The sequence below is a fragment of the Oncorhynchus masou genome, chromosome 12 (genome assembly GCF_036934945.1).
Source record: "Oncorhynchus masou masou isolate Uvic2021 chromosome 12, UVic_Omas_1.1, whole genome shotgun sequence".
NCBI classification, from domain to species: domain Eukaryota; kingdom Metazoa; phylum Chordata; class Actinopteri; order Salmoniformes; family Salmonidae; genus Oncorhynchus; species Oncorhynchus masou.
This window is the reverse complement of record NC_088223.1, coordinates 67349874-67375290: the sequence shown is the minus strand read 5'-3', so window position 1 is coordinate 67375290 and position 25417 is coordinate 67349874. Positions and strand designations below refer to the sequence as shown.

Here is a 25417-nt window from a genome sequence, read left to right as displayed (position 1 = left end):
TGAGAGGCTCTCTGGGTTGTGGCTGTGTAGTGGCGTGGTGAGGATGGGTGAGTGGACCAGAGACACTGCTAATGCATCACACAGCTCCCCACAGGCTGCTGCAGTGTGACAGGGTGATCAAGTACACAGAAGATGGGGAGGATCTGATGCACAGCACCTCCATCAATGACAACACTTCATCTCAGAGATCCTAAAGGCCAGTGGAGATGGAAAGCGGTTTACAACACACACGTTACATTTCAACTGACAAAGAAAAATGTCTGTTACTGTACATCAAATGCACAGGAAGGATTGTCTATCGTGTCATAGCTCATGTTGATAGCTAATTACCCCTAGTTTTATCATTTTTAGACATTACATAGTGACATTGGCTTGTAGACTTGCATGTATGCATGTTCTATGTGGGCATGTGTAAGCAATCAGCAGTGGTGTATGTTGTGTGATGTTATAGAAGATATTCATGAACAATACGTGTCAGAGCAGAGCAGAGTTAAAATAGCAGCGAGTCCCCAGGGAGACAGACTTTTCCAAAAGCACACACAGAGAGACACACACAGAGAGAGACACACAGACACAGAGAGAGACACACAAACAGACAGACAGAGAGAGAGAGACACACACACAGACAGACAGAGAGACAGAGACACACACACAGAGAGACAGAGAGACAGAGACACACACAGAGACAGAGAGAGACACACACACATACACACACAGACAGAGAGACACACACACACACACACACAGACAGAGAGAGACACACACACACACACACAGACAGAGAGAGACACACACACACAGACAGAGAGAGAGACACACACACAGACAGAGAGAGAGACACACACACAGACACACACACAGACAGAGAGACAGACACACACACAGACAGACAGACACACACACAGACAGACACACACACAGACAGACAGACACACACACACACAGACAGACACACACACAGACAGACACACACACAGACACACACACACAGACACACACACACAGACAGACAGAGACACACACAGACAGACAGAGACACACACAGACAGACAGACACACACACAGACAGACACACACAGACAGACACACAGACAGACACACACAGACAGACACACACACACAGACACACACACACAGACACACACACAGACACACACACACACAGACAGACACACACAGACACACAGACACACAGACAGACAGACACACACACAGACAGACACACAGACACACAGACAGATACACTTCTCTCTTCATGTCCACATCAACAGCAGGTATTCATGATTTAAAACCTGTTCAATGACAGTGCAGTAACTTTCCTGCAAGTTTCACTTTCACATAACAGATGTGATATATTCTGCGGCAGTGAGGAGAGAACAAAACATCCAATCAGAAAGTTTCTCCTGCGTGGCTGGCTCAGCACCTATCTGCAGTGTCCTACAGTGGGAGGTGGTTACGTAATGTTTGGCAGGCAGCACCGAACCCTGCAGCTGGCACTGGTAAAGCTTTTTGTTCAGCATCAGAACAAATTGCCACTAGACAGAGAGCCTGCACAGTCAGTTTCATCTTTAGCGACCAGTGAGGACAGGACACACACGGGTGGAGAGATCCAGTGTGTGTGTGTCGGGGCGGAGTCTCATCTGAAGAAGATCACAGTGCACCTTGGTTTTTTTATGGACAGGTCTTTACAGGAGAGAAATATGAGTGGGCGTCCGTTTCCCTGAGAGAGAGAGTGTGTGTGTGTGTGTGTGTGTGTGTGTGTGTGTGTTGGGCTGCTGACAAGATTCCATAACACCATCTGTGCACCTTTCCAAAGATGTAAAGGAGCTCTAGCAAAACACCGCAACAGGACCCACATTACAACACAGCCATATTCTGAAACACACTACTACATTACGGAAAGAGAGAGAGGGAGAGGTGCCAGCCATATGCATGTCACTGTGCACAGCTCTTTATGCATTCCCTGGCCTGGTACTGGCAGTCAATCACAAGTCACGATGTGACACTAGGGACATTAGGTCTTTTTTAAGGCCTAGCTCTGAACTGTGCTGTACAGGGCAGGGTGATAACAGTCAACATGGCCACCAGGGCTGAAGACAACATTATAGAACATCTACAGCAGCACGCCTCTAGGTAATGGTACTGGATGGAGAAACATGCAGGCATAATGAGATCATTTGAACGTAATTTAATCTACTGATACAGAGGACGATCATTATGGCACAGAGGTAAGTAACTCAACATGAGGCCTGCAAGGTATAAGCTCATGTTTCAGCTCATTTCCAACACCTATTTAAATAGTGGTCTGAATGAAGACCGCCATTTTTAACAAACATCTGGTGTTAGTGCCAGTCTGAAACAATAGGCTGCACACCCTCCAGCTCTTCAGGACCCCAGCTGCCCATTCCTGGCTGTTGACAAATAAGGAGAAGACACAGATTTGTTCATAGAGACCGTACCGAAGCAGCAGTGAGACAGAGACTGTTTTATGAGAGAGATGCCACTGCAACCTGTACCGTTTCCCCCATGAGACACCGCAGAGATCAATCCATCTTATGCACAAATCAATACAGAGACAAACACACTCAGGTAAGTGCACACTTGTGCCGTGCACAGGTCTAGAAGAAAGAGTGTTTGAGGCACGCTAGAAAGATTTGAGTATACAGTGCATTCGGAAAGTATTCAGACCCCTGGACTTTTTACACATTTTGTTAAGTTACAGCCTTATTCTAAAATTGAGACTAAATATTGAGCTCAGGTGCAGTTTCTATTGATCATCCTTGAGATGTTTCTACAACTTGGAGTCCACCTGTGGTGAATTCAATTGATTGGACAACATTTGGAAAAGCACAGTCGTCTATATAAATGTGCTAACATTTCTAAAAACCTGTTCTTGCTTTACCATTAATGGGTATTCTGTGTCGATTGATGAGGGGGAAAAAACAATTTAATCCATTTTAGAATAACAGCTGTGATCTTTCTGGATAACTCTCCAAGAGCTTTGCACACCTGGATTGTACAATATTTGCCCATTATTGTTTTACAAATGCTTCAAGTTCTGTTAAATTGGATGTTGATCATTGCTAGACAGCCATTTTCAAGTCTTGCCATAAATTGTCAAGCAAATTTAAGTCAAAACTGTAACTCAATGTTGTCTTGGTTAGAAACTGCAGTGTTTATTTGGCCTTGGGTTTTAGGTAATTGTCCTGCAGAAATGTGAATGTGTCTCCCAGTGTCTGCGTAGATCCATTCAGTTTATTTTTGTCTTAAAACAAACTACTTACCGATGACAAGCTTACCCATAACATGATGCAGCCAGCACTATGCTTTAAAATATGTTGTATTGGATTTGCCCCAAACATAACACTTTGTATTCAGGACAAACAGTTCATTTCTTTGACATTTCTTGTTGGCAGTTTTAGTTTAGTGCCTTGTTGCAAACAGGATGCATGTTTTGGAATATTTTTATTCTGTTTCCTTAATTTCACTCTGTTGTTTAGGTTAGTATAGTGGAGTAACTACAATGTTGTTGATCCATCCTCAATTGTCTCCTATCACACAAATTAAACTAATGGTTTTAAAACCACCATGTTGAAATCCCTGAGCGGTTTCCTTCCTCGACGGCAACTGAGTTTGGAAGGGCGCCTGTATCTTTGTAGTGTAATTAAGAACTGCACCATGCTCAAAGGGATATTCAATGTCTGCTTTATTTATTTATTTTTTCTACCAATAGGTGCCCTTCTTTGCAAACCATTGGAAAAACTGTGCTTAAAATTCACTTCTCGACTGAGGGACCTTACAGATAATTCTATGTGCGGTGTACAGAGATCGGTAGTCACTCAAAAAAAACATGTTAAACACAAGTAATGCACACAGAGTAGGTCCATGCAAATTATTATGTGACTCGTTAAGCAAATTTTTACTCCAAAACTTATTTAGGCATAACAAAAGGGTTGAATACTTAACTCAAGACATTTCAGATATCATTCATTTGTAAACATAATTCCTCTGACATTATGGGGTATTGTGTGTAGATCAGTGACACAAAATCTGAATTGAATGGATTTAAAATTCGGCCTGTAACAACAAAATGTGTTAAAAGTAACAGGGGGTGAACACTTTCTAAAGGCTGTGTAGATGTTGATAACTTATTTAGCCTTGGGGCAGAGAGAAACATATGCCGTTGTATAGCTGAGATCATGCTATTTTACACATTTTGACATGAGCCTGAGGGAAAAGTTAGCAGTTTCCTGTCATTCAAAAATAGTAATAAATCATGGCTCATGACGTGTTCATATGCGGCACTGTGTGCTACGCCAGTGGGGTTAAGATGAGATGGTGAGCACAGAGGTACTGTAGTATGGGTTCACACTAGATCACATGAGTAGGCTAGAATGTGAGCAAAACTATAATGACACGTCATCAAATTTCTCGACAAATGATCCAAATTGTTTGTCGAAGTGGGCTGAACACACTTCTTGTATATGTTGGTGAAATATGCATGTGGGCTTGACGGGAACATAATAAAAGACACACACACACACACACACACACACACACACACACACACAAATGCATAGTCCAACCTCTCACACAAAGTGATTGACAACCATAGCATGCCGTACTGAAAGGAGGAGGGACAGGGAAAGTGATGTTTTACAGGAGAGGGAGAACAGAGGAAATGACAGAAGCAGGTCTCGTCATCAGATGAGGCTGTTCAGCCGTATGCCTGTAGAGAAAGAGATAAAGGACCCTCTCTCTCTCTCAAATGCCACATGCATACATCAACCACCACCACCGTTACCATGGCACCCAGCACCGTACACGCAAATTAGCTGGCCAACCCGGGCCACTGGCGACATAGGTAGGCCACTTAAGAAATAATTCCTGAGAACCCGGGAATTATAATGTGATAATATAACTCCCGGTTTAAAGGGCATTATTGTCACACGACAACTCCCGGTTTAAAGGGCATTATTGTCACACGACAACTCCCGGTTTAAAGGGCATTATTGTCACACGATAACTCCCGGTTTAAAGGGCATTATTGTCACACGATAACTCCCGGGCATTTTGTCAAAGGGCATTATTGTCACACGATAACTCCCGGTTTAAAGGGCATTATTGTCACACGATAACTCCCGGTTTTATTGTCAAGGGCAAAGGGCATTATTGTCACACGATAACTCCCGGCTTAAAGGGCATTATTGTCACACGATAACTCCCGGTTTAAAGGGCATTATTGTCACACGATAACTCCCGGTTTAAAGGGCATTATTGTCACACGATAACTCCCGGTTTAAAGGGCATTATTGTCACACGATAACTCCCGGTTTAAAGGGCATTATTGTCACACGATAACTCCCGGTTTAAAGGGCATTATTGTCACACGATAACTCCCGGTTTAAAGGGCATTATTGTCACACGATAACTCCCGGTTTAAAGGGCATTATTGTCACACGATAACTCCCGGTTTAAAGGGCATTATTGTCACACGATAACTCCCGGTTTAAAGGGCATTATTGTCACACGATAACTCCCGGTTTAAAGGGCATTATTGTCACACGATAACTCCCGGTTTAAAGGGCATTATTGTCACAAAGGGCATTATTGATAACTCCCGGCTTAAAGGGCATTATTGTCACACGATAACTCCCGGTTTAAAGGGCATTATTGTCACACGATAACTCCCGGTTTAAAGGGCATTATTGTCACACGATAACTCCCGGCTTAAAGGGCATTATTGTCACACGATAACTCCCGGCTTAAAGGGCATTATTGTCACACGATAACTCCCGGCTTAAAGGGCATTATTGTCACACGATAACTCCCGGTTTAAAGGGCATTATTGTCACACGATAACTCCCGGTTTAAAGGGCATTATTGTCACACGATAACTCCCGGTTTAAAGGGCATTATTGTCACACGATAACTCCCGGTTTAAAGGGCATTATTGTATTTATAAAAAGTTTGCCATGATGTTTGTTTAAAAAATATATTATTTTAATGGGTGAATTTCTTATTGCATTCTGAAGTTGCTACCCAAGCGGGCAAGTCGTTAGTTCTTATCATATTTTGACCTACTAAATAAATGCTAAGTAAATAAATGGCATTTAGCTAGCTAGCAGAGATTCAATAATGAGACATAAAATGATTTAATAAATATCTAATAGGCCTAAATAGGCAACAACTATTATGATTGGCGAGTCCGAGCTAACCAAGCTAGTTGGTGATGTTAATAGTGACGTTTCCATTGATGGCACACAAGTGGAAGAGCTGTCCATGGCACTGGTGCTGGTTGGTGACAGCCAGCGCTTGCCTCTTTGCTGGCACGGGATATATAGCATTTGTAAAATGATACATGGTTGCACAGGTTGTTGAGGGAGACAGGTCGGTATATACAATCCAACTTTTGAAAACCAAATAGGAGCACGGAAAAATTGTGTGTCGTCACCTTTTTCCCAAGAGAGAAATTGATGATTTTTCTGCGGGGCTGTGGGACAGTGGAATTATGACATTAACACGTCATGGTATTTTGCAGGAGTATTTGTCCCACATATCAACCAATCAACATCCAGGATCCAAAGAACCAGTTTTAATCTGTGATAACATGAATCAGGGTTGCAAAGATTAAAAACCCTCAACCGCGTCCCGTCCTCTAGTCTGACACAGGTAGAGGGTTATATATCACTGCTTACTTCATGCCAAAATACACCCACATACAGTACAGCTCAATACAGTACACTGGTGTGTGTGTCTATAGCAATGTTGTGCAACATCGCATCCCCCTGAATAAGCCCCTTGTATAAGAGATGACAGGACAGACCCTGACAGAGCCACTGCACAAGGCTTTCACTGTCCTCTCTACTGTAAGCCCTGAGACTGGGGCTGGGGATGTGTGTGTCGATAAAGAGACAGTGTGAAGAGAGAGAAAGAGAGAGGGAGGAAGACAGAGCAATGATCAAAAAGAGAGGGAGACTGCAACGGCGAGAGAGGGTAAAGAGAATGTGAAGAAAGAGGAGGGGGGTGGAGAGAGGGAGTGTGGGTGTATGTGGGGTGTTATGTAATGCTCTTACAGTGGAGTCCATCCACATCCAGTATTCTCCATGGAAAATAGAGTGAACTGAACTCACGTGGCTGCACAGGAGGAGGAGGACAGGATTTGAAAACAAAAGTAAATTACCTGTCCACGTGTGAGCAGATGGGAAAAATGTCCCTCCCTCTCCATCTTACACCTCTTCAAATTTGCAGCCATCTGCAACAGTCTCCATGAGCTCCCCAGTACAGCATACTGATGATGTAAGTCAATCAGATGGTGGGTGCCACATTTAAATGATTCCGCCACCTCTGATTCTCTCCAGTGCGAGCCAAGACAATCAATACTCTATGGTTTCTCCCCACCAGGAAAGAGAAGTAGATGGAGAAAGGGTAAGAGAGGGAGTGAGGGGGCTGTCATGTTGTAAAATCCAAGATTCTCTCTTCCCATATGATCAATTCTGGTACTCTTTCCTGTGTGCAATAGAGATAATGAGACAAGTCTAGGACCAACATGCTCCTGAATAGTTTCTACCCACAAGCCATAAGACCAAGGATAATTTATCTACTTGATTCTGAATTTTAAGACCATTTTGAATTATTAGCCCAAAGAAATGCATTGATTCTCTTCATGGAACAACAAAAAATCTATAAGGAAGTTTGTTCTGAAGTGTCTGTACTATATCTAAGAGATATCAAGAAACTACAGAACGAGCCAACAGTTTGGACACACCACCTCATTCAAAAAGTGCTGGTTTGGGAAGAGTTGGACCGCAGAGTGAAGGAAAAACAGCCAACAAGTAATCAGTATACGTGGGAACTCCTTCAACATTGTTGGAAAAGCATTCCAGGTGAAGCTGGTTGAGAGATTGCCAAACATGTGCAAAGCTGTCATCAAGGCAAAGCGTGGCGACTTTGAAGAATCTCAAATATATTTTGATTTGTTGAACATTTTTTTTGGTTACTACATGATTCCATATGTGTTATTTCATAGTGTTGATGTCTTCACTACTATTCTACAATGTAGAAAATAGTACAAATAAAGAAAAACCCTGGAATGAGTAGGTGTGTCCAAGCTTTTGGTCTGGTACTGTATATGTATTTAACCCCTTATTTTAGGCACTAAACTACACTATATATACACAAAAGTATATGAACACCCTTTCAAATAAGCAGATTTTATTATTTCAGCCACACCCATTGCTGACAGGTGTATAAAAGTGAGTACACAGCCATGCAATCCCCATAGACAAACAATGGTGACTTTCAACTTTCAGCTTCATGAAATGGGTTTCTATGGCCAAGCAGCCACATGCAAGCCTAAGGTCACCATGCGCAATAGCAAATGTTGAATGGAGTAGTGTAAAGCCCGCTGCCATTGGACTGGAGCAGTGGAAACGCATTCTCTGGAGTGATGAATCACTACAGAGTCTGATGGAATCTGGGTTTGGCGGATGCCAGGAGAACGCTACCTGCCTGAAAGCATAGTGCCAACTGTAAAGTTTGGTGGAAGAGGAATAATGGTCTGGGGCTGTTTTTCATGGTTCAGGCTCCTCAGTTCCAGTGAAGGGAAATCTTCACGCTACAGCATACAATGACATTCTAGACGATTCTGTGCTTCCAACTTTGTAGCAACAGTTTGGGGAAGGCCCTTTCCGGTTTCAGCATGACAACGCCCCCATGCCAAAAGCGAAGACAATACAGAACGGGTTTGTCGAGATCGGTGTGGAGTAACTTGACTGGCCTGCACAGAGCCCTAACCTCAACCCCATTGAACATCTTTGAGATTAATTGGAACGCCGACTGTGAGCCAGGCCTGACGGCCCAACATCAATACCCAACCTCGCCGATTTGGACTATTTTTTAAATATATATATTTTTTTACAAATTTTTTTATCCTTTATTTAACTAGGCAAGTTAGTTTAGAACACATTCTTATTTTCAATGACAGCCTAGGAACGATGCGTTAACTGCCTCGTTCAGGGGCAGAACAAAAGATTTTTACCTTGTCAGCTCGGGGGATTCAATCTTACAACGTTACAGTTAACTAGTCCAATGCTCTAACCACCTGATTACATTGCACTCCACGAGGAGACTGCCTGTTACGCGAATGCAGTAAGCCAAGGTAAGTTGCTAGCTAGCATTAAACTTATCTTATTAAAAAACAATCTTTCAATCATAATCACTAGTTAACTACACATGGTTGATGACATTACTAGTTTATCTAGCGTGTCCTGCATTGCATATAATTGATGCAGTGCGTATTCGCGAAAAAGGACTGCCGTTGCTCCAATGTGTACAAAACCATAAACATCAATGCCTTAAATATTTTTAAACCTGCATATTTAGTTAAAAGAAAATCATGTTAGCAGGCAATATTAAACTAGGGAAATTGTGTCACTTCTCTTGCATTCATTGCACGCAGAGTCAGGGTATATGCAACAGTTTGGGCCGCCTGGCTCGTTGCGAACCAATTTGCTAGAATTTTACGTAATTATGACGTAACAGGAATATTTAGACTAATATTTAGATCAAATACGGAACGGTTCCGTTTTTCACTGAAATAATAAACGTTTTGTTTTCGAAATTATAGTTTCTGGATATGACCATATGAATGATCTAAGGCTCGTATTTCTGTGTGTTATTATGTTATAATTAAGTCTATGATTTGATAGAGCAGTCTGACTGAGCGATGGTAGGCACCAGCAGGCTCGTAAGCATTCATTCAGAGAGCACTTTCGCGCGTATTGCCAGCAGCTCTTCGCTGTGCTTCAAGCATTGCGCTGTTTATGACTTCAAGCCTATCAACTCCTGAGATTAGGCTGGTGTAACTGATATGAAATGGCTAGCTAGTTAGAAGGGTGCGCGCTAATAGCGTTTCATACCTCACTCACTCTGAGACTTGGAGTAGTTGTTCCCCTTGATCGGCTTTTGTGGAGCGATGGATAAGGCTGCTTCGAGGGTGGCTGTTGTCAATGTGTTCCTGTTTCGAGCCCAGGTAGGGGCGAGGAGATGGACGGAAGCTATACTGTTACACTGGCAATACTATAGTGCCTATAAGAACATCCAATAGTCAAAAGGTGAATGAAATACAAATCGTAGAGAGAAATAGTCCTATAATTCCTATAATAACTACAACCTAAAACTTCTTAGCTGGGAATATTGAAGACTCATGTTAAAAGGAACCACCAGCTTTCATATGTTCTCATGTTCTGAGCAAGGAACTTAAACGTTAGCTTTTTTACATGGCACATATTCCACTTTTACTTTCTTCTCCAACACTTTGTCTTTGCATTATTTAAAACAAATGTTTCATTATTTCTTTGAGGCTAAATTGATTTTACTGATGTATTATATTAAGTTAAAATAAGTATTCAGTATTGTTGTAATTGTCATTATTACAAATAAAAATAAAATGTATTATTTTTAAATCGCCCGATTAATCGGTATCAGCTTTTTTTGGTCCTCCAATAATCGGAATCAGTGTTGAAAAATCCTAATTGGTCGACCTCTACTTTCCACAGAGGGGACAAAATAGTTTATAGGCCAAACCGTTCAGATGCCACAGACGTTTGAGAATATGGGGATTTGGGGATTTATTATGATGTTAATTAGATTTCTGCAGGGCCACAGAAACTGTAGGAGAACTACAGTGGACTCTCACTGGACTCTGCCTACACACTCACTGGACTCTCACTCACACATACTGTACTTCCACGCCAACATACACTTTTACATATGCAACTACTACTCTGTTTATCTATCCTGATTGCCTAGTCAACTTTACCCCTACCTACATGTATATATTACCTCAACAAGGGAAAGGGGGATAGCTCGTCAGTGGTACAACTTAATGCCTTCAACTGGAATGTGTCTTCTGCATTTAACCCAACCCCTCTGAATCAGAGAGGTGCGGGTGGATGCCTTAAAACTACCTCATATCCCTGCACATTGACTCCGTACCAATACTCCTTGTACATAGCTTCATTATTGTGTTACTATTTTCTATTTGCAAATGTTCTTACTTTGTAACTCTGCATTGTTGGAAAAGGGCTCGTAAGTAAGTATTTCATGGTAAGGTCTACATACACCTGTTGTATTCGGCGCATGTGACAAATAACATTTGATTTGTAGGCCTGTGCAACATTGATTTTAGTTTGGCTCTCATTACAAAAGGTCACGACATATAAAACATGGTGCTTTGAAGAGACAGAGTTAGCAGTGTGTGTAGTAGAAAGACACTGAACAGCAATCCTCACGTTGAAGCAGTAGAAATAGTAGTCATTTGCTGGGTTTGACTGGGTCAATAACAGAGGACCCAATAGTGATTCTCCCTCTCTAGGTTCTGACCTTTTCAGTGTAGACACACACGGAGAGAAGCCATTTTGTTTTTATCTCCCATAAATACTGTAACACTACCTGGCAAGAAGCCAAGAGACAGAAACCTCAGAGACCAGCGGGGTGGGGGGGAGAACCTACTGGGGGAAGGGCACACCATACCATTTCATCAATCTTTAATCACACACAGAAAAACACAGGGACTCAAATTAGCAGTTTAATGGGTGTGTGGTTTAAAGGTTTCACACCTGGGATCAAACAAAGGCAAAAAGTCAATAGATAGTGATAGATTGGTTGTTTGTTTTCCACAGAATGAGTGTCTATAGGCTGTGTCTATTGTTTGGTCGATAGGCCGTTGTTCAACCGAGATTTGTTGAGTCAAACATAAAGCAAAAAATGTATGGTGTACAAGACACCTGTCTGATTTGCGCCTGTCTGAGTAGACTATTCCATTGTGGAGGCTGTGGGGATGGCACAATGCATCCCTCTAAGAAATGACTGAAATTGTAGCCCAGCATATTGGTGTTGAGGCAGCAGTGAAGTTAGGAGACAAAATAGAGCCATTGCCTTAATTGTCTAAGAATAGTGAGGACCCCTACTCTTCCTGGGGTCTGTCAAAATTAAGGCAGTAATACAATTTTTAAAACCTTACAATAAATTCATAACACTAAGCGTGTTTGCCCTCGGGCCCCCACTCCACTACCACATATCTACAACATAAAATCCATGTGCACACGTGTGTATGTATTCACGTGTGTATGTTATCACGTGTGTATGTTATCACGTGTGTATGTATTCACGTGTGTATGTTATCACGTGTGTATGTATTCACGTGTGTATGTATTCACGTGTGTATGTATTCACGTGTGTATGTATTCACGTGTGTATGTTATCACGTGTGTATGTTATCACGTGTGTATGTTATCACGTGTGTATGTTATCACGTGTGTATGTTATCACGTGTGTATGTATTCACATGTGTATGTATTCACGTGTGTATGTTATCACGTATGTATGCATGTGTTGCTTCACTGTCCCTGCTGTTCCATGAGGTGCATTTTTACCTGCTTTCTAAATCTGATTCTGCTGCTTGTATCAGTTAACTGTTGTGGAATAGAGTTTCATGTAGTCATGGCTCTATGTAGTACTGTGTGCTTCCCATAGTCTGTTCTGGACTTGGGGACTGTGAAGAGACCTCTGGTGGCATGTCTTGTGGGGTATGGACGGGTGTCCAAGCTGTGTGCTAGTCATTTTGACAGCTCACAAATACAAGTAGTGATGAAGTCAGTCTCTCCTCCACTTTGAGCCAGGAGAGATTGACATGCATATTATTAATGTTAGCACTCTGTGTACATCCAAGGGCCAGTCATGCTGCCCTGTTCTGAGCCTATTGCAATTTTCCTAAATCTCTCTTTGTGGCACCTGACCACACGACTGAACAGTAGTCCAGGTGCAACAAAACTAGGGCCTGTAGGACCTGCCTTGTTGATGGTGCTGTAAAGGAGTTAGAGTAACGCTTTATTATGGACTCCCCATCTCAGCTACACTGTTGTATCAATATGTTTTGACCATGACAGTTTACAATCCAGGGTTACACCAACCAGTTTAGTCACCTCAATTTGCTCAATTTTTACATTATTTATTACAAGATTTAGTTGAGGTTAAGGGTTTAGTGAATTATTTGTACCATCCATCCACAGGAGACCACAGTACCATCCATCCACAGGAGACCACAGTACCATCCATCCACAGTAGACCACAGTACCATCCATCCACAGTAGACCACAGTACCATCCATCCACAGTAGACCACAGTACCATCCCATCCACAGTAGACCACAGTACCATCCATCCACAGTAGACCACAGTACCATCCATCCACAGTAGACCACAGTACCATCCCATCCACAGTAGACCACAGTACCATCCATCCACAGTAGACCACAGTACCATCCCATCCACAGTAGACCACAGTACCATCCATCCACAGTAGACCACAGTACCATCCATCCACAGTAGACCACAGTACCATCCCATCCACAGTAGACCACAGTACCATCCCATCCACAGTAGACCACAGTACCATCCATCCACAGTAGACCACAGTACCATCCATCCACAGTAGACCACAGTACCATCCCATCCACAGTAGACCACAGTACCATCCCATCCACAGTAGAATCCATCCACAGTAGACCACAGTACCATCCATCCACAGGAGACCACAGTACCATCCATCCACAGGAGACCACAGTACCATCCATCCACAGGAGACCACAGTACCATCCATCCACAGGAGACCACAGTACCATCCATCCACAGGAGACCTGATGCCTGGCATCCATCCACAGTAGACCACAGTACCATCCCATCCACAGTAGACCACAGTACCATCCATCCACAGGAGACCACAGTACCATCCATCCACAGGAGACCACAGTACCATCCATCCACAGGAGACCAATTGATTTCGACACAATGAGATAGTTTTTTGCAGGGGTGAATGTGACGAATGGGTTACACACCTTCAGCTAGTAGCCTATTATATCACCCCTGACACACTCACTCTCTCTGCCCTCTTTCCCATCTCACTCTAGTTTCTGGGAAGGTCTCCAAAATCACTTTATTGTCCCCATTTGCTAAAACAGAGACAAACACACACACCCTGATGCTCAGATACAATAATAACCATCATTAAGCACTCAGCTCTTTAGGCATCAGGGGTTAGTACACTGCTAACACAATGGATCCACAGTGGCTGTAAATAGGTCCACATACAGACTCCATTATTCTCTTGGCGAACTCATAGAAGTAGGATCAATTCCCTCTATGTTAGCAATGACATACACAGTTCAACACACAGACCAGGCTCTTCGTTAGACTGCTGATGTGATCACTTCTACAGTGAGCAGAACGCTGGCTTCATAACCAGGCACTCAGACCTAATAGTCTAGATAGATGTCTTAGCATTGCATCCGCCATGAACCAACCATCCAACTAACCCCCTGCTCAAAATGCCACACTGCATTCAATCACCTTTCACATGGAATGACCCCATGGTGATTGTCATTTCTGAACATAAGATTAACCTTACAACAGCTTCTCTCATACTGTTTAGGCTTCAAACCCTGGACCTCAGTCTCTGCTTCATAAACCAGCCCTCAACTCAAATCAGAGTTCAATACCGGCCACACAACACAAATATTAAAGTAAAACAGTGCCGTGTTCACATCTGAAAATACCATTAAACATGTATGTGAAGTAGTGGGTATTACAAACCTCCGCTGGAGCTCTAATGGCTGACATCATTACACAGCCAACTAGGAGGGCCTGATGCCTGGCATCACAGTGGCCTGATGCCTGGCATCACAGTGGCCTGATGCCTGGCATCACAGTGGCCTGATGCCTGGCATCACAGTGGCCTGATGCCTGGCATCACAGTGGCCTGATGCCTGGCATCACAGTGGCCTGATGCCTGGCATCACAGTGGCCTGATGCCTGGCATCACAGTGGCCTGATGCCTGGCATCAGTGTAGCTCAGTGGCCTGATGCCTGGCATCACAGTGGCCTGATGCCTGGCATCAGTGTAGCTCAGTGGCCTGATGCCTGGCATCAGTGTAGCTCAGTGGCCTGATGCCTGGCATCACAGTGTAGCACAGTGGCCTGATGCCTGGCATCAGTGTAGCTCAGTGGCCTGATGCCTGGCATCACAGTGGCCTGATGCCTGGCATCACAGTGGCCTGATGCCTGGCATCAGTATAGCTCAGTGGCCTGATGCCTGGCATCAGTGTAGCTCAGTGGCCTGATGCCTGGCATCAGTGTAGCTTAGTGGCCTGGTGCCTGGCATCACAGTGTAGCACAGTGGCCAGTGCACCAACACTGCAGGCAGCTGGCTATAGTTGTGTACAGGATTGGCACAGCAGTGGTACTGCCTCTTGACACGTGTGGAGCTAAAATCTTGGTACTCCCAAGTCAGCCTTCCCTGCAGTGACTAGGATTAGGTGTGTGTGTGTGTGTCCTCTGCTGCCATACTTAATGCTATAGTCTGTCTCTTACATAATCCCTCTCCTTTGAGACGCATCAGCGTCATATGACTCCAGACGATTTCTCTGAATATAATATAGTGAAAGTGTACCGTTGGCTTTGGCATTGAGCTAAAGTGAAAATACTGGAGACGAGACGCTGAAACCAACCTCAGTGCTCACATGGACAGAAATATCCTATTTGCAAGATATGGAGTTTGTCAAAACAAATGATAAACTGTTAATGCTAGCCTAGATAATGCTAGCCTAGATCTATCCACACACACACACGGCTGTGCATGTTATTGTACCCAAGCAGAGTTTCCACGAGTCTGTAGGTTGCCTCTCTGAAAAGGGGTTTAGCAGAGAGGGGGGCAGATGAGAAATCTGAACTCTCTTCGCTGAAGAGAGGAAGAACTTTGTATGAATGAGGGACAAGTGTGTGTGAGGCGGCGAGAGTGCAACTGAATATAATCAGAGGGGCATGAGTGGTTTGGCCAAGACTGCTGCAGTAAAGAGTCAAACATTTCTCCACAACCTGTGTGATTTACTGCGACATTAATCATCACCCTCACTGACTGTCCAATTGATCTGTCACTCCACTGATGAAGGGATGATAGAAGGATGAGGACAAGAGAGGAGAAAGAGGACAAGAAATGGAAGAAACATACATTGCCTTCAATATAATGGAAGTAGCCTTCAATTTAATCTAACACTAAACTCCAGGGCCATCTGAGTCAACACGGTCTCTTGTTATTCCTTCATTTGAAGGTCTTTGTTCAAATCAATTTATATAGCCCTTCGTACATCAGCTGATATCTCAAAGTGCTGTACAGACGTTAGACATCTACTCACACAGGAAATGAGATGTGTAATGACACTTTCGTTGTGTTAGTTTATCAGTGCTGCTGCCAAACGAGACAATTTCTTCAACCACCGGCTGCTAGCCACTTCAAACTTCACACCCGGCCCAGATGGTCTTTATTCATTGTTAGACCACCACTGACTGTCTCATACAGTCTTTTCAATGTGGTCTGCTTGATGCATTTTAATATGTAGTGCAGCAGAGAAGAGGGTGATCATTTGCGAAAAAAATAAACATGCATGAATAATCCTGACTAATGATGAATAACTGTACTTATCCGGTGAACAACCCCCTGTGTGATCGCGGGTTGTGCTGACATGTTACACCCTGTACAACCCTGCTGGTCATCTATGAACATCATGAAGAACTATCTGGCCTCAATGGCCATGTTCTGTTATAATCTCCACCTGGCACAGCCAGAAGAGGACTGGCCACCCCTCCTCTACCTTCCCCTCGCTCTCCCCCACTCTTCCTCTACCTTCCCCTCGCTCTCCCCCACTCTTCCTCTACCTTCCCCTCACTCTTCCTCTACCTTCCCCTCGCTCTCCCCCACTCTTCCTCTACCTTCCCCTCGCTCTCCCCCACTCTTCCTCTACCTTCCCCTCGCTCTCCCCACTCTTCCTCTACCTTCCCCTCACTCTTCCCTATTCTCTTCCTCTACCTTCCTACCACCCCTCTTTCTCTCACCGCTCTCAATCCCTCTCTGTCCCCCCTCAATGGGCAGATTAACTGGGAACAATAGCGATACAGCAGAATAAATGACCACAAGCTGTTACATAAACCTAATCTCTCCTTTGAGACAAGTCTCGGAGACCATCGGAATCACATCACGACTCATGCATGTATGGGTAAGTCGCACACACACACACACACACACACACACACACACACACACCTCAGCTTAAAAGCTATTGCATACATAGAATGCTGACTAAAGACAACAACTAGCTCCTTAAGTACAGATCTTCAAGAATATTCCAATCCTACATTGAAACATACATTAATCATCATGATTCATAATCATTTTCTATACAAACATTTAGTCAGGCACTACATTAACCTACCCTACATGATAAAAAAAACATGCATTCACAGAAATTGTCCAATAAAAACACTGACCACAATGAAGAATCTACATGGACAATAAACGGAATGACTGAATAATGCACCATCACAGCTTGTGTCCTGGTTAGAACACTATACCAACATCTCTGCACCATTAACGCTGTCAGGTGGCAGTGTTGGGGAGTAGTGAACTACAGATAACTAAAATAATGAAAGTACATCTGGCAGTAGCTTGGTGGTAGTTGAACGAAAGTCAAATGGAGGTAGTGTTTTAAGTAGTTCAATATTTTTTTTTGCCAAAAAATTAAATATAGGTGAAGAAGGCAATAATTGTAATTCTTTGCATCAGACCTGCCTACTTCTCACTTGAAACATTATTTTTGTGTTTAATAGGCTAAGATGACATATTCTGGAAGCTTATGACACCAAAGCGACCTGTTCTTTCAATTTATAGTCTGACATTTCAGATGTACATATGTAGTTTGGATGTAGTGAACTACTTTTTTGAAGTAGCTTCAGTAAACTACAATTTTTCTTAAGGGTAGCTTTAATGAAGATGAACCTCTTCCAGTGTGAAGTGATTGGTAGCTTGGTAAACTACATTTTCAGAGTAGCATCCAACACTTTCGACATGTCCTGGTTGGTTAAATATGCTAATATATTTGTTCTCTCCAAAGTAGACACATGACCTAATATCACCATTAGAAGAGCGGGATATACAGGCACTGACGTTTCTCTGTACACACACACTTTAGATTAATGGCCAAAACAGTGCTCCTCGAAGGCTAAAATAATACATATAGGACTGGGGTGTGTTGTTATGGACAGCTATAGTGATGGGCACTCATTGGGAGTCGTGACACAACCCAGTGTGCGAGCGTGTCTGTTCCTAATGAGATCAGACTTCCCAGCTCAGAGAACGTGGTGGGTGAGGGATGGAGGAAGAGAAGAGGAGAGAGAGTGATACATACTGCTGTAGAGTGTATCTATCCAAGACAGTCGGGGGAGGCCACGAGTGCTCAGGGGCTCCATCCTCCAGCAATGATTCCTCTTCAAAAATGCTTCTTTCCCTTTCTCCGCTTCTCCTTCCTTCTCTATCACTCAATACCTTTTCTCTCTTCCTCTGCTTCCGCTGAATACACACTCTTTTTGTTGTTCTTATTCACGGGTGAAAGGCAGTCGTCATCTCAGGAAACAAAAGAAGACAAAATACACATAAACTGGGTCCAACAGGCGGAGAGAACAAAAATGTGTGTATCCACAGCCCTCGACATCAGCAGTTGCTGTCAGGCTGAGCTCCAACAGCAGGCTAGAGACTGCCACAGCCAACCGTTGCTAGGGTAGACAGAAAGCACTCCCTCCCCTTAGCTCTCTTTTGCTCACTCACTCCCAACCCCTCTCTCGCTCTTTCTATTTCTTGAGCGTGCGCGCAGAGCCCCTCGCTCTCTCTTCTAATCCACCCTCGCTCTCTCTTCTAATCCACCCTCGCTCTCTCTTCTAATCCACCCTCGCTCTCTCTTCTAATCCACCCTCGCTCTCTCTTCTAATCCACCCTCGCTCTCTCTTCTAATCCACCCTCGCTCTCTCTCTTCTAATCCACCCTCGCTCTCTCTCTTCTAATCCACCCTCGCTCTCTCTCTTCTAATCCACCCTCGCTCTCTCTCTTCTAATCCACCCTCGCTCTCTCTTCTAATCCACCCTCGCTCTCTCTTCTAATCCACCCTCGCTCTCTCTTCTAATCCACCCTCGCTCTCTCTTCTAATCCACCCTCGCTCTCTCTCTTCTAATCCACCCTCGCTCTCTCTCTTCTAATCCACCCTCGCTCTTCTTCTAATCCACCCTCGCTCTCTCTTCTAATCCACCCTCGCTCTCTCTTCTAATCCACCCTCGCTCTCTCTTCTAATCCACCCTCGCTCTCTCTTCTAATCCACCCTCGCTCTCTCTTCTAATCCACCCTCGCTCTCTCTTCTAATCCACCCTCGCTCTCTCTTCTAATCCACCCTCGCTCTCTCTTCTAATCCACCCTCGCTCTCTCTTCTAATCCACCCTCGCTCTCTCTTCTAATCCACCCTCGCTCTCTCTTCTAATCCACCCTCGCTCTCTCTTCTAATCCACCCTCGCTCTCTCTTCTAATCCACTCTCGCTCTCCTTCTCTTCTGTGCACTCTTTATTTCTGTCTCTTTCTCTTGTATGAGAACAACATCCAAAACGGAACACTATATGTGTATGTTGTGTCTGTTAATCTGACGGGAGAGATGTCAAAACTGAATGGTTGATACTCGCTCGCACTCCTCCTCATTTCCCCATCTTCCTCGCCCTCGCAGAAGAGGTTGCAATAGCCCCGTTTTCTTGAGGACTATGGACTGTGCTGTTGGTCTCCTACAGCCTGGGTAGTCATGGACTAGGAGGACTGTGCTGTTGGTCTCCTACAGCCTGGGTAGTCATGGACTAGGAGGACTGTGCTGTTGGTCTCCTAAAGCCTGGGTAGTCATGGACTAGGAGGACTGTGCTGTTGGTCTCCTAAAGCCTGGGTGTGCTAATGTGTCATGAGTGGCTTCACAAATAAGCCTCTGTCATAACTGGACAAAACAACAGTTGCTGGCTGTACTGGCCCGCACTAAAGACACAGTATACACTACTAACAATTCACTACCAGTCGATGCAGGTGAACCATGTTTTTCTCTGTTTGAGACTGTTGGAGTTAGGGAGTGATGGGGGCAAAAGGGTTGTTGTGCTCGTGTCAGAGACAAAATAGATTAGTTCACTGCAAGCTGAACCTTGGTGAATGTCAAGTGTGTGTGTGTGTGTGTGTGTGTGTGTGTGTGTGTGTGTGTGTGTGTGTGTGTGTGTGTGTGTGTGTGTGTGTAATGCATTGAGACTGAGTCTCAGTTCCTGCTGAGGATGAGAGATCAGAGGAGAGATCAAAAAGAGGAGAGATCAGAAACAAGAGAGAGAGATTAAAATAAAAGGAAGTCTACAACAGATGACAGTAAAGGGTCAGAGAGGTGTGGGTGTAGAGAAGGGTCGTGCTGAAGAGAAAGAACAAGAGGTAGAGAGAGCAGGAGTAGAGAAGGCATGTCTGGGGAAGATGGGCTATGTCATCTTTCCTTTCCTCTCCTCAGTTCCCGTGGAAACAAGCAGCGTCTTCCAGTCCTTTTGGCTGACCCCTCTCTCTCTCACACAAACTCAAACACTTTTGGAATCACGAGAAACTCCTGTTAACAGTCTGTGCTTTCCGTCTCCCAATCTTCTCCCACCCGCCCTCCACACCCACCCTCACCCTTTCCATCTCCTCCCGCCACCTCCCTCTCCCACCCGCCCTCCACACCCACCCTCACCCTTTCCATCTCCTCCCGCCACCTCCCTCTCCCTCCCTCTGACCCACCGAAACGCACATACAGCACACACACAGCAAACTTGGCATTCACCCAAATTCAGTTTACCAAACACGTCACTCAATGGCATTTAACTCAAATCAAAGTTTATTGGTCATGTACATAGATTTGCAGATGCTTGTGTATCTCCCTCCAACAGTGCAAAAATAATACCATATATTTTTCTTAATATAAGCCACAGAACACTGATATAGACTGCGGACCAGCTAATTAATCAAATCCTTTACTATCAGTGTTTTGAGTGTTTTATGTATTACCATATTAGTGTTGAGGCTTGTAGCAGCAGATACATCTGACGGCTTCAGGACCTGAGGAATCACTGTTTCAATGCCCCTCCCTAACGATAACGAACCAATTAACGGTCTGTGTCTGTCTGTGTGTGTGTCTGTCTGTGAGAGATTTGAAAGTCATGCTGCAGGCAACAAAGCCACTCTAAAGTGCTCCCTCTCCCCTCCAACCCCCCTTTCCTTAAACACCTTCTTTTCAACCCCTCTCTCCTTCAAGATGGGGGGAACAGGAGGGAAGTGCTCTCCTCAGACCTCATCAACACCTGCTTTTCCACCCCTAGTTTCTTTCCTTAATCCCGCCAAAACATCTCTCCCTCTCCCCTTTAGGATGGGAAGACAGGACAGATACATGGGAGGGATAAGTGTGGCAGAACAACTTCAAGCCTAGGGGGAGGATCCCCTCCTTGAGACAGAGTTGGCCCAGAGCGCTGCTCTGTCTCTCCCCAATAGACTGGGCGCAATGTGCCAGATGGAATTTGCCAGTAACACAATAAGAATAACGAGGCTATATACAGGGGGCACCGGTACCGAGTCAGTGTGTGCGGTAAGGGTTAGTTGAGGTAATTTGTACATGTAAACTCAGCAAAAAAAGAAACGTCCCTTTTTCAGGACCCAGTCTTTCAAAGATAATTCGTAAAAATCCAAATAACTTCACAGATCTTCATTGTAAAGAGATTTAAACACTGTTTCCCATGCTTATTCAATGAACCATAAACAATTAATGAACATGCACCTGTGGTACGGTCGTTAAGACACTAACAGCTTACAGACAGAAGGCAATTAAGGTTACAGTTATGACAACTTAGGACACTAAAGAGGCTTTTCTACTGACTCTGAAAAACACCAAAAGAAAGATGCCCAGGGTCCCTGCTCATCTGCGTTAACGTGCCTTAGGCATGCTGCAAGGAGGCATGAGGACTGCAGATGTAACCACAATCCCTCCATCAGTGCTCAGTCTATCCGCAATAGGCTGAGAGAGGCTGGTTTCGGGAGTTGTAGGCCTGTTGTACGGCAGGTCCTCACCAGACATCACTGGCAACAACGTCGTCTATGGGCTCAAACCCACCGTCTCTAAATTAGACAGGACTGGCAAAAAGTGCTTTTCACTAATCAGTCACGGTTTTGTCTCACCAGTGGTGATGGTCGGATTCGCGTTTACACCGAGGAATGAACGTTACATCGAGGCCTGTACTCTGGAGCGGGACCGAGGTGGAGGGTCCGTCATGGTCTGGGGCGGTGTGTCACAGCATCATCATACTGAACTTGTTGTCATTGCAGGCAATCTCAATGCTGTACGTTACAGGGAAGACATGCTCCTCCCTCATATGGTACCCTTCCTGCAGGCTCATCCTGACATGCCCTCCAGCATGACAATGCCACCAGCCAAACTGCTCGTTCTGTGCGGGACTTCCTGCAAGACAGGAATGTCAGTGTTCTGCCATGGCCAGCGAAGAGCCTGGATCTCAATCCCGTTGAGCATGTCTGGGACCTGTTGGATCGGAGGGTGAGGGCTTGGGCCATTCCCCCAAGAAATGTCCAGGATCTTGCAGGTGTTTTGATGGAAGAGTGGGGTAACATCTCACAGCAAGAACTGGCAAATCGGGTGCAGTCCATGAGGAGGAGATGCACTGCAAATCTTATCAAAGTTTGTCACGTGTGCCGAATACAACAGGTGTAGTAGACCTTACAGTGAAATGCTTACTTACAGGCTCTAACCAATAGCGCAAAAAAATATATTAGGTAAACAATAGGTACGTAAAGAAATAAAAACAACAGTACTTAATGCAGCTGGTGGCCACATCAGATACTGATTGTTGCTTTTGACCCCCCTTTGTTCAGGGACACATTATTCCGATTTCTGTTAGTCACATGTCTGTGGAACATGTTCAGTTTATGTCTCAGTTGTTGAATCTTATGTTCATACAAATATTTACAAGTGTTAAATTTGCTGAAAAGAAATGCAGTTGACAGTGAGAGGACGTTTCTTTTTTGCTGAGTTTAGGTAGGGTGAAGTGACTGTGCATAGATAATAAACAGTGAGTAGCAGCAGTGTACAAAGGGGGGGGGGGGGGGTCAATATAAATAGTCCAGGTGGCCATTTGATTAATTGTTCAGCAGTCTTATGGCTTGAGGGTAGATGCTGTTGAGGAGCCTTTTGGTCCTAGACTTGGCGCTCCGGTACCGCTTGATGTGCAGTAGCAGAGAAAACAGTCTATAACTTGGGTGACTGGAATCTGACAATTTTATGGGTTTTTCTCTGACACCATCTATTATATAGGTCCTGGATGGCATTCCACTGTTTGCACCTGATTCTGTAATTGAAACTAAAGTATATCATTGTATGTTATTATGAATCTAACAGTAGATGGAGGCGAGAGAGTTCATTTGAAGGGTCACATACAAACATTCCCAAACACTGGCTGGCAGGCACACACACACACACACACACACACACACGTGGGTTTAGATAAACAAAGACAAAGAGCAGCGTGTGAGTGAGAGAGTGAGAGGGTAAGTGGCTCTTCATCAATGTTGGATTTATGAGGAGCAGAGCACTGATCATCATCCTTTGTCTTCAAAATGGGACAACGGGGCAGCGCTCCCTCATTCTGTCACATCACAGTCACAGAACGACACGTGTGTGTGTGTGTGTGTGTGTGTGTGGGGGGGGAGCATACTTCATCCTCCAGGGCATTGGGAAGCGAGCCAATACCAACCTCCCCCACACACACACTAAAACGGCCATCATCTGCGGGCAAGGCTAAACAAAGAGAATACACTTGTAACGCTGTGTGTTAGCCTTCCCGTTGCGACACAATTCTTTCCAGCATCAAATATTAATGGGCAGTCACGCTGTGGGGTAAAACAGGCCATTACCCAGTCTCTACAGTACTGTGACAGACTGACAAAGGTATTGGTTGATTTCCCACGAGAGGAGAATAGACTTCTAAAACTATTGTCCGTCTGTCCGTGTCTGTCCATCTGATGTACACCTGCATCCCAGTGTTCCACCCAGTTCAATGCTCTGTCCAATTCTGGGTCATACTGTGTGACTAGGAGACCAGATGGTAGGGTCACACTAAATAGCCCAATCCAGTCCAGTCCAAGGGGGTAACATGACCCTATCACTACCCTCTCTGGGAAGCACAGCAACCACACAACCTCTCACCTCCTTACAAAGGCCTTGGAGCACCAGCCCCAGTACATCTGGTTGATCTCGTCAGATACAACACTGCTGTATCAAACACACATAGCCAATACTGTCCAACAAACCACTAATCAGCATCGCCAGGAGAACACAACACAATCAATACCAATGTATGTTACTGGAATAGAATTCCGGTGAAATGAATTACATGAAACTCCTCATTATTCATTACAATGTCTAATGAATGAGGGAATTATTACAGCCAGTAATCAATTCCCTTCATTGTAGATCCTCGTCAAACAACAGGCTCAGTGATGTGTACAGAGACAAATTTGGCCTAAACTACACTACTCTCAATCAGTGGACCAGTGAATCCGGGTAACAACGGATGGCAAAAATGGCACGGCATCAAACCATACACAACACCCCCAAAACAGACAGGTTAGCTGGCTGTCACAGGGGGCAGGAAACCACTTCACTTTGGGGCCCAGTTCAGGTATGACCCCATACCCAGCCCATACACTGCTCCAACTCCTACATTATTCAACACAGGATATGTGGCTATGGCATTCACCAATCCTGCTGGTTATGGCACAAACACAGCCTATCGGTATGGGGAGGGGGATGCACGTGTGTGTTCATGTGTGCGTACACACTTAACAGGCCGGCCCACCAGCCAATGAACACGTTGTGTTTTCCCCTACTCTACTCTGCCCAGATACCCCCCTGAACCATTCTTCACACTCATCTAACCCCTCTCCCGTCACCCCACTCCAGCCCCACCCGTCTCCCTAGGGAAAGAGAGGGAGGAGAGATGGAGGGAAGAGGGGGGCTTACAAGTACCTCTCCTCCACTCAACCTACGCTATTCTCCCCTCCCTCATCTGTCTCTACGGGGCAGTCAGTCTCTACCACTCTACCAGGGGGGGGGGGGGGGGTGCATCCGCTCCCCCAAAGCGCCGCTGGCATTGGGGCGGAGTGTGTGATGGGGGGGGGGGGGAATTGTACAGCCCCTTTAGTTCCATATACAAGAAGAAAGCTCTGTTTTCCACTTCACTGGCTACCTCACTAGGGGGGTGAGGGGGGGACACTGCATTGATGGTGTACTGGATGCACAGAATAATAGACTGAAGCTAGGTTACAGCTGCTCTTGGATGAATAGTGTGTGTGAGATGTGTTCTGCTCTTCTCTAGTAGTGATGGCACTTCAGTCAACTCATTACACATACCAATGACACAAATTTTCTTTTGAAAAATGACATTTT

The 25417-nt window shown here is 44.6% G+C and overlaps 1 protein-coding gene across 3 annotated transcripts in view; it reads right to left on the bottom strand.

The window, feature by feature from the left end:
* The window catches only part of LOC135550700 (active breakpoint cluster region-related protein-like), a 263459-nt gene that overhangs the window by 186343 nt on the left and 51699 nt on the right, over positions 1-25417 (bottom strand). Inside the window, exon 1 of one of the 3 annotated variants that reach the window (XM_064981736.1) lies at positions 18296-18707. The exons of the other annotated variants lie outside the window; for them this stretch is intronic. Within the exon in view, the coding sequence (XP_064837808.1) occupies positions 18296-18356 (61 nt within the window). The 5' untranslated portion in view covers positions 18357-18707. Of the gene's footprint in view, positions 1-18295; positions 18708-25417 lie in introns of those variants that run through there. 3 annotated transcript variants of the gene reach the window in all.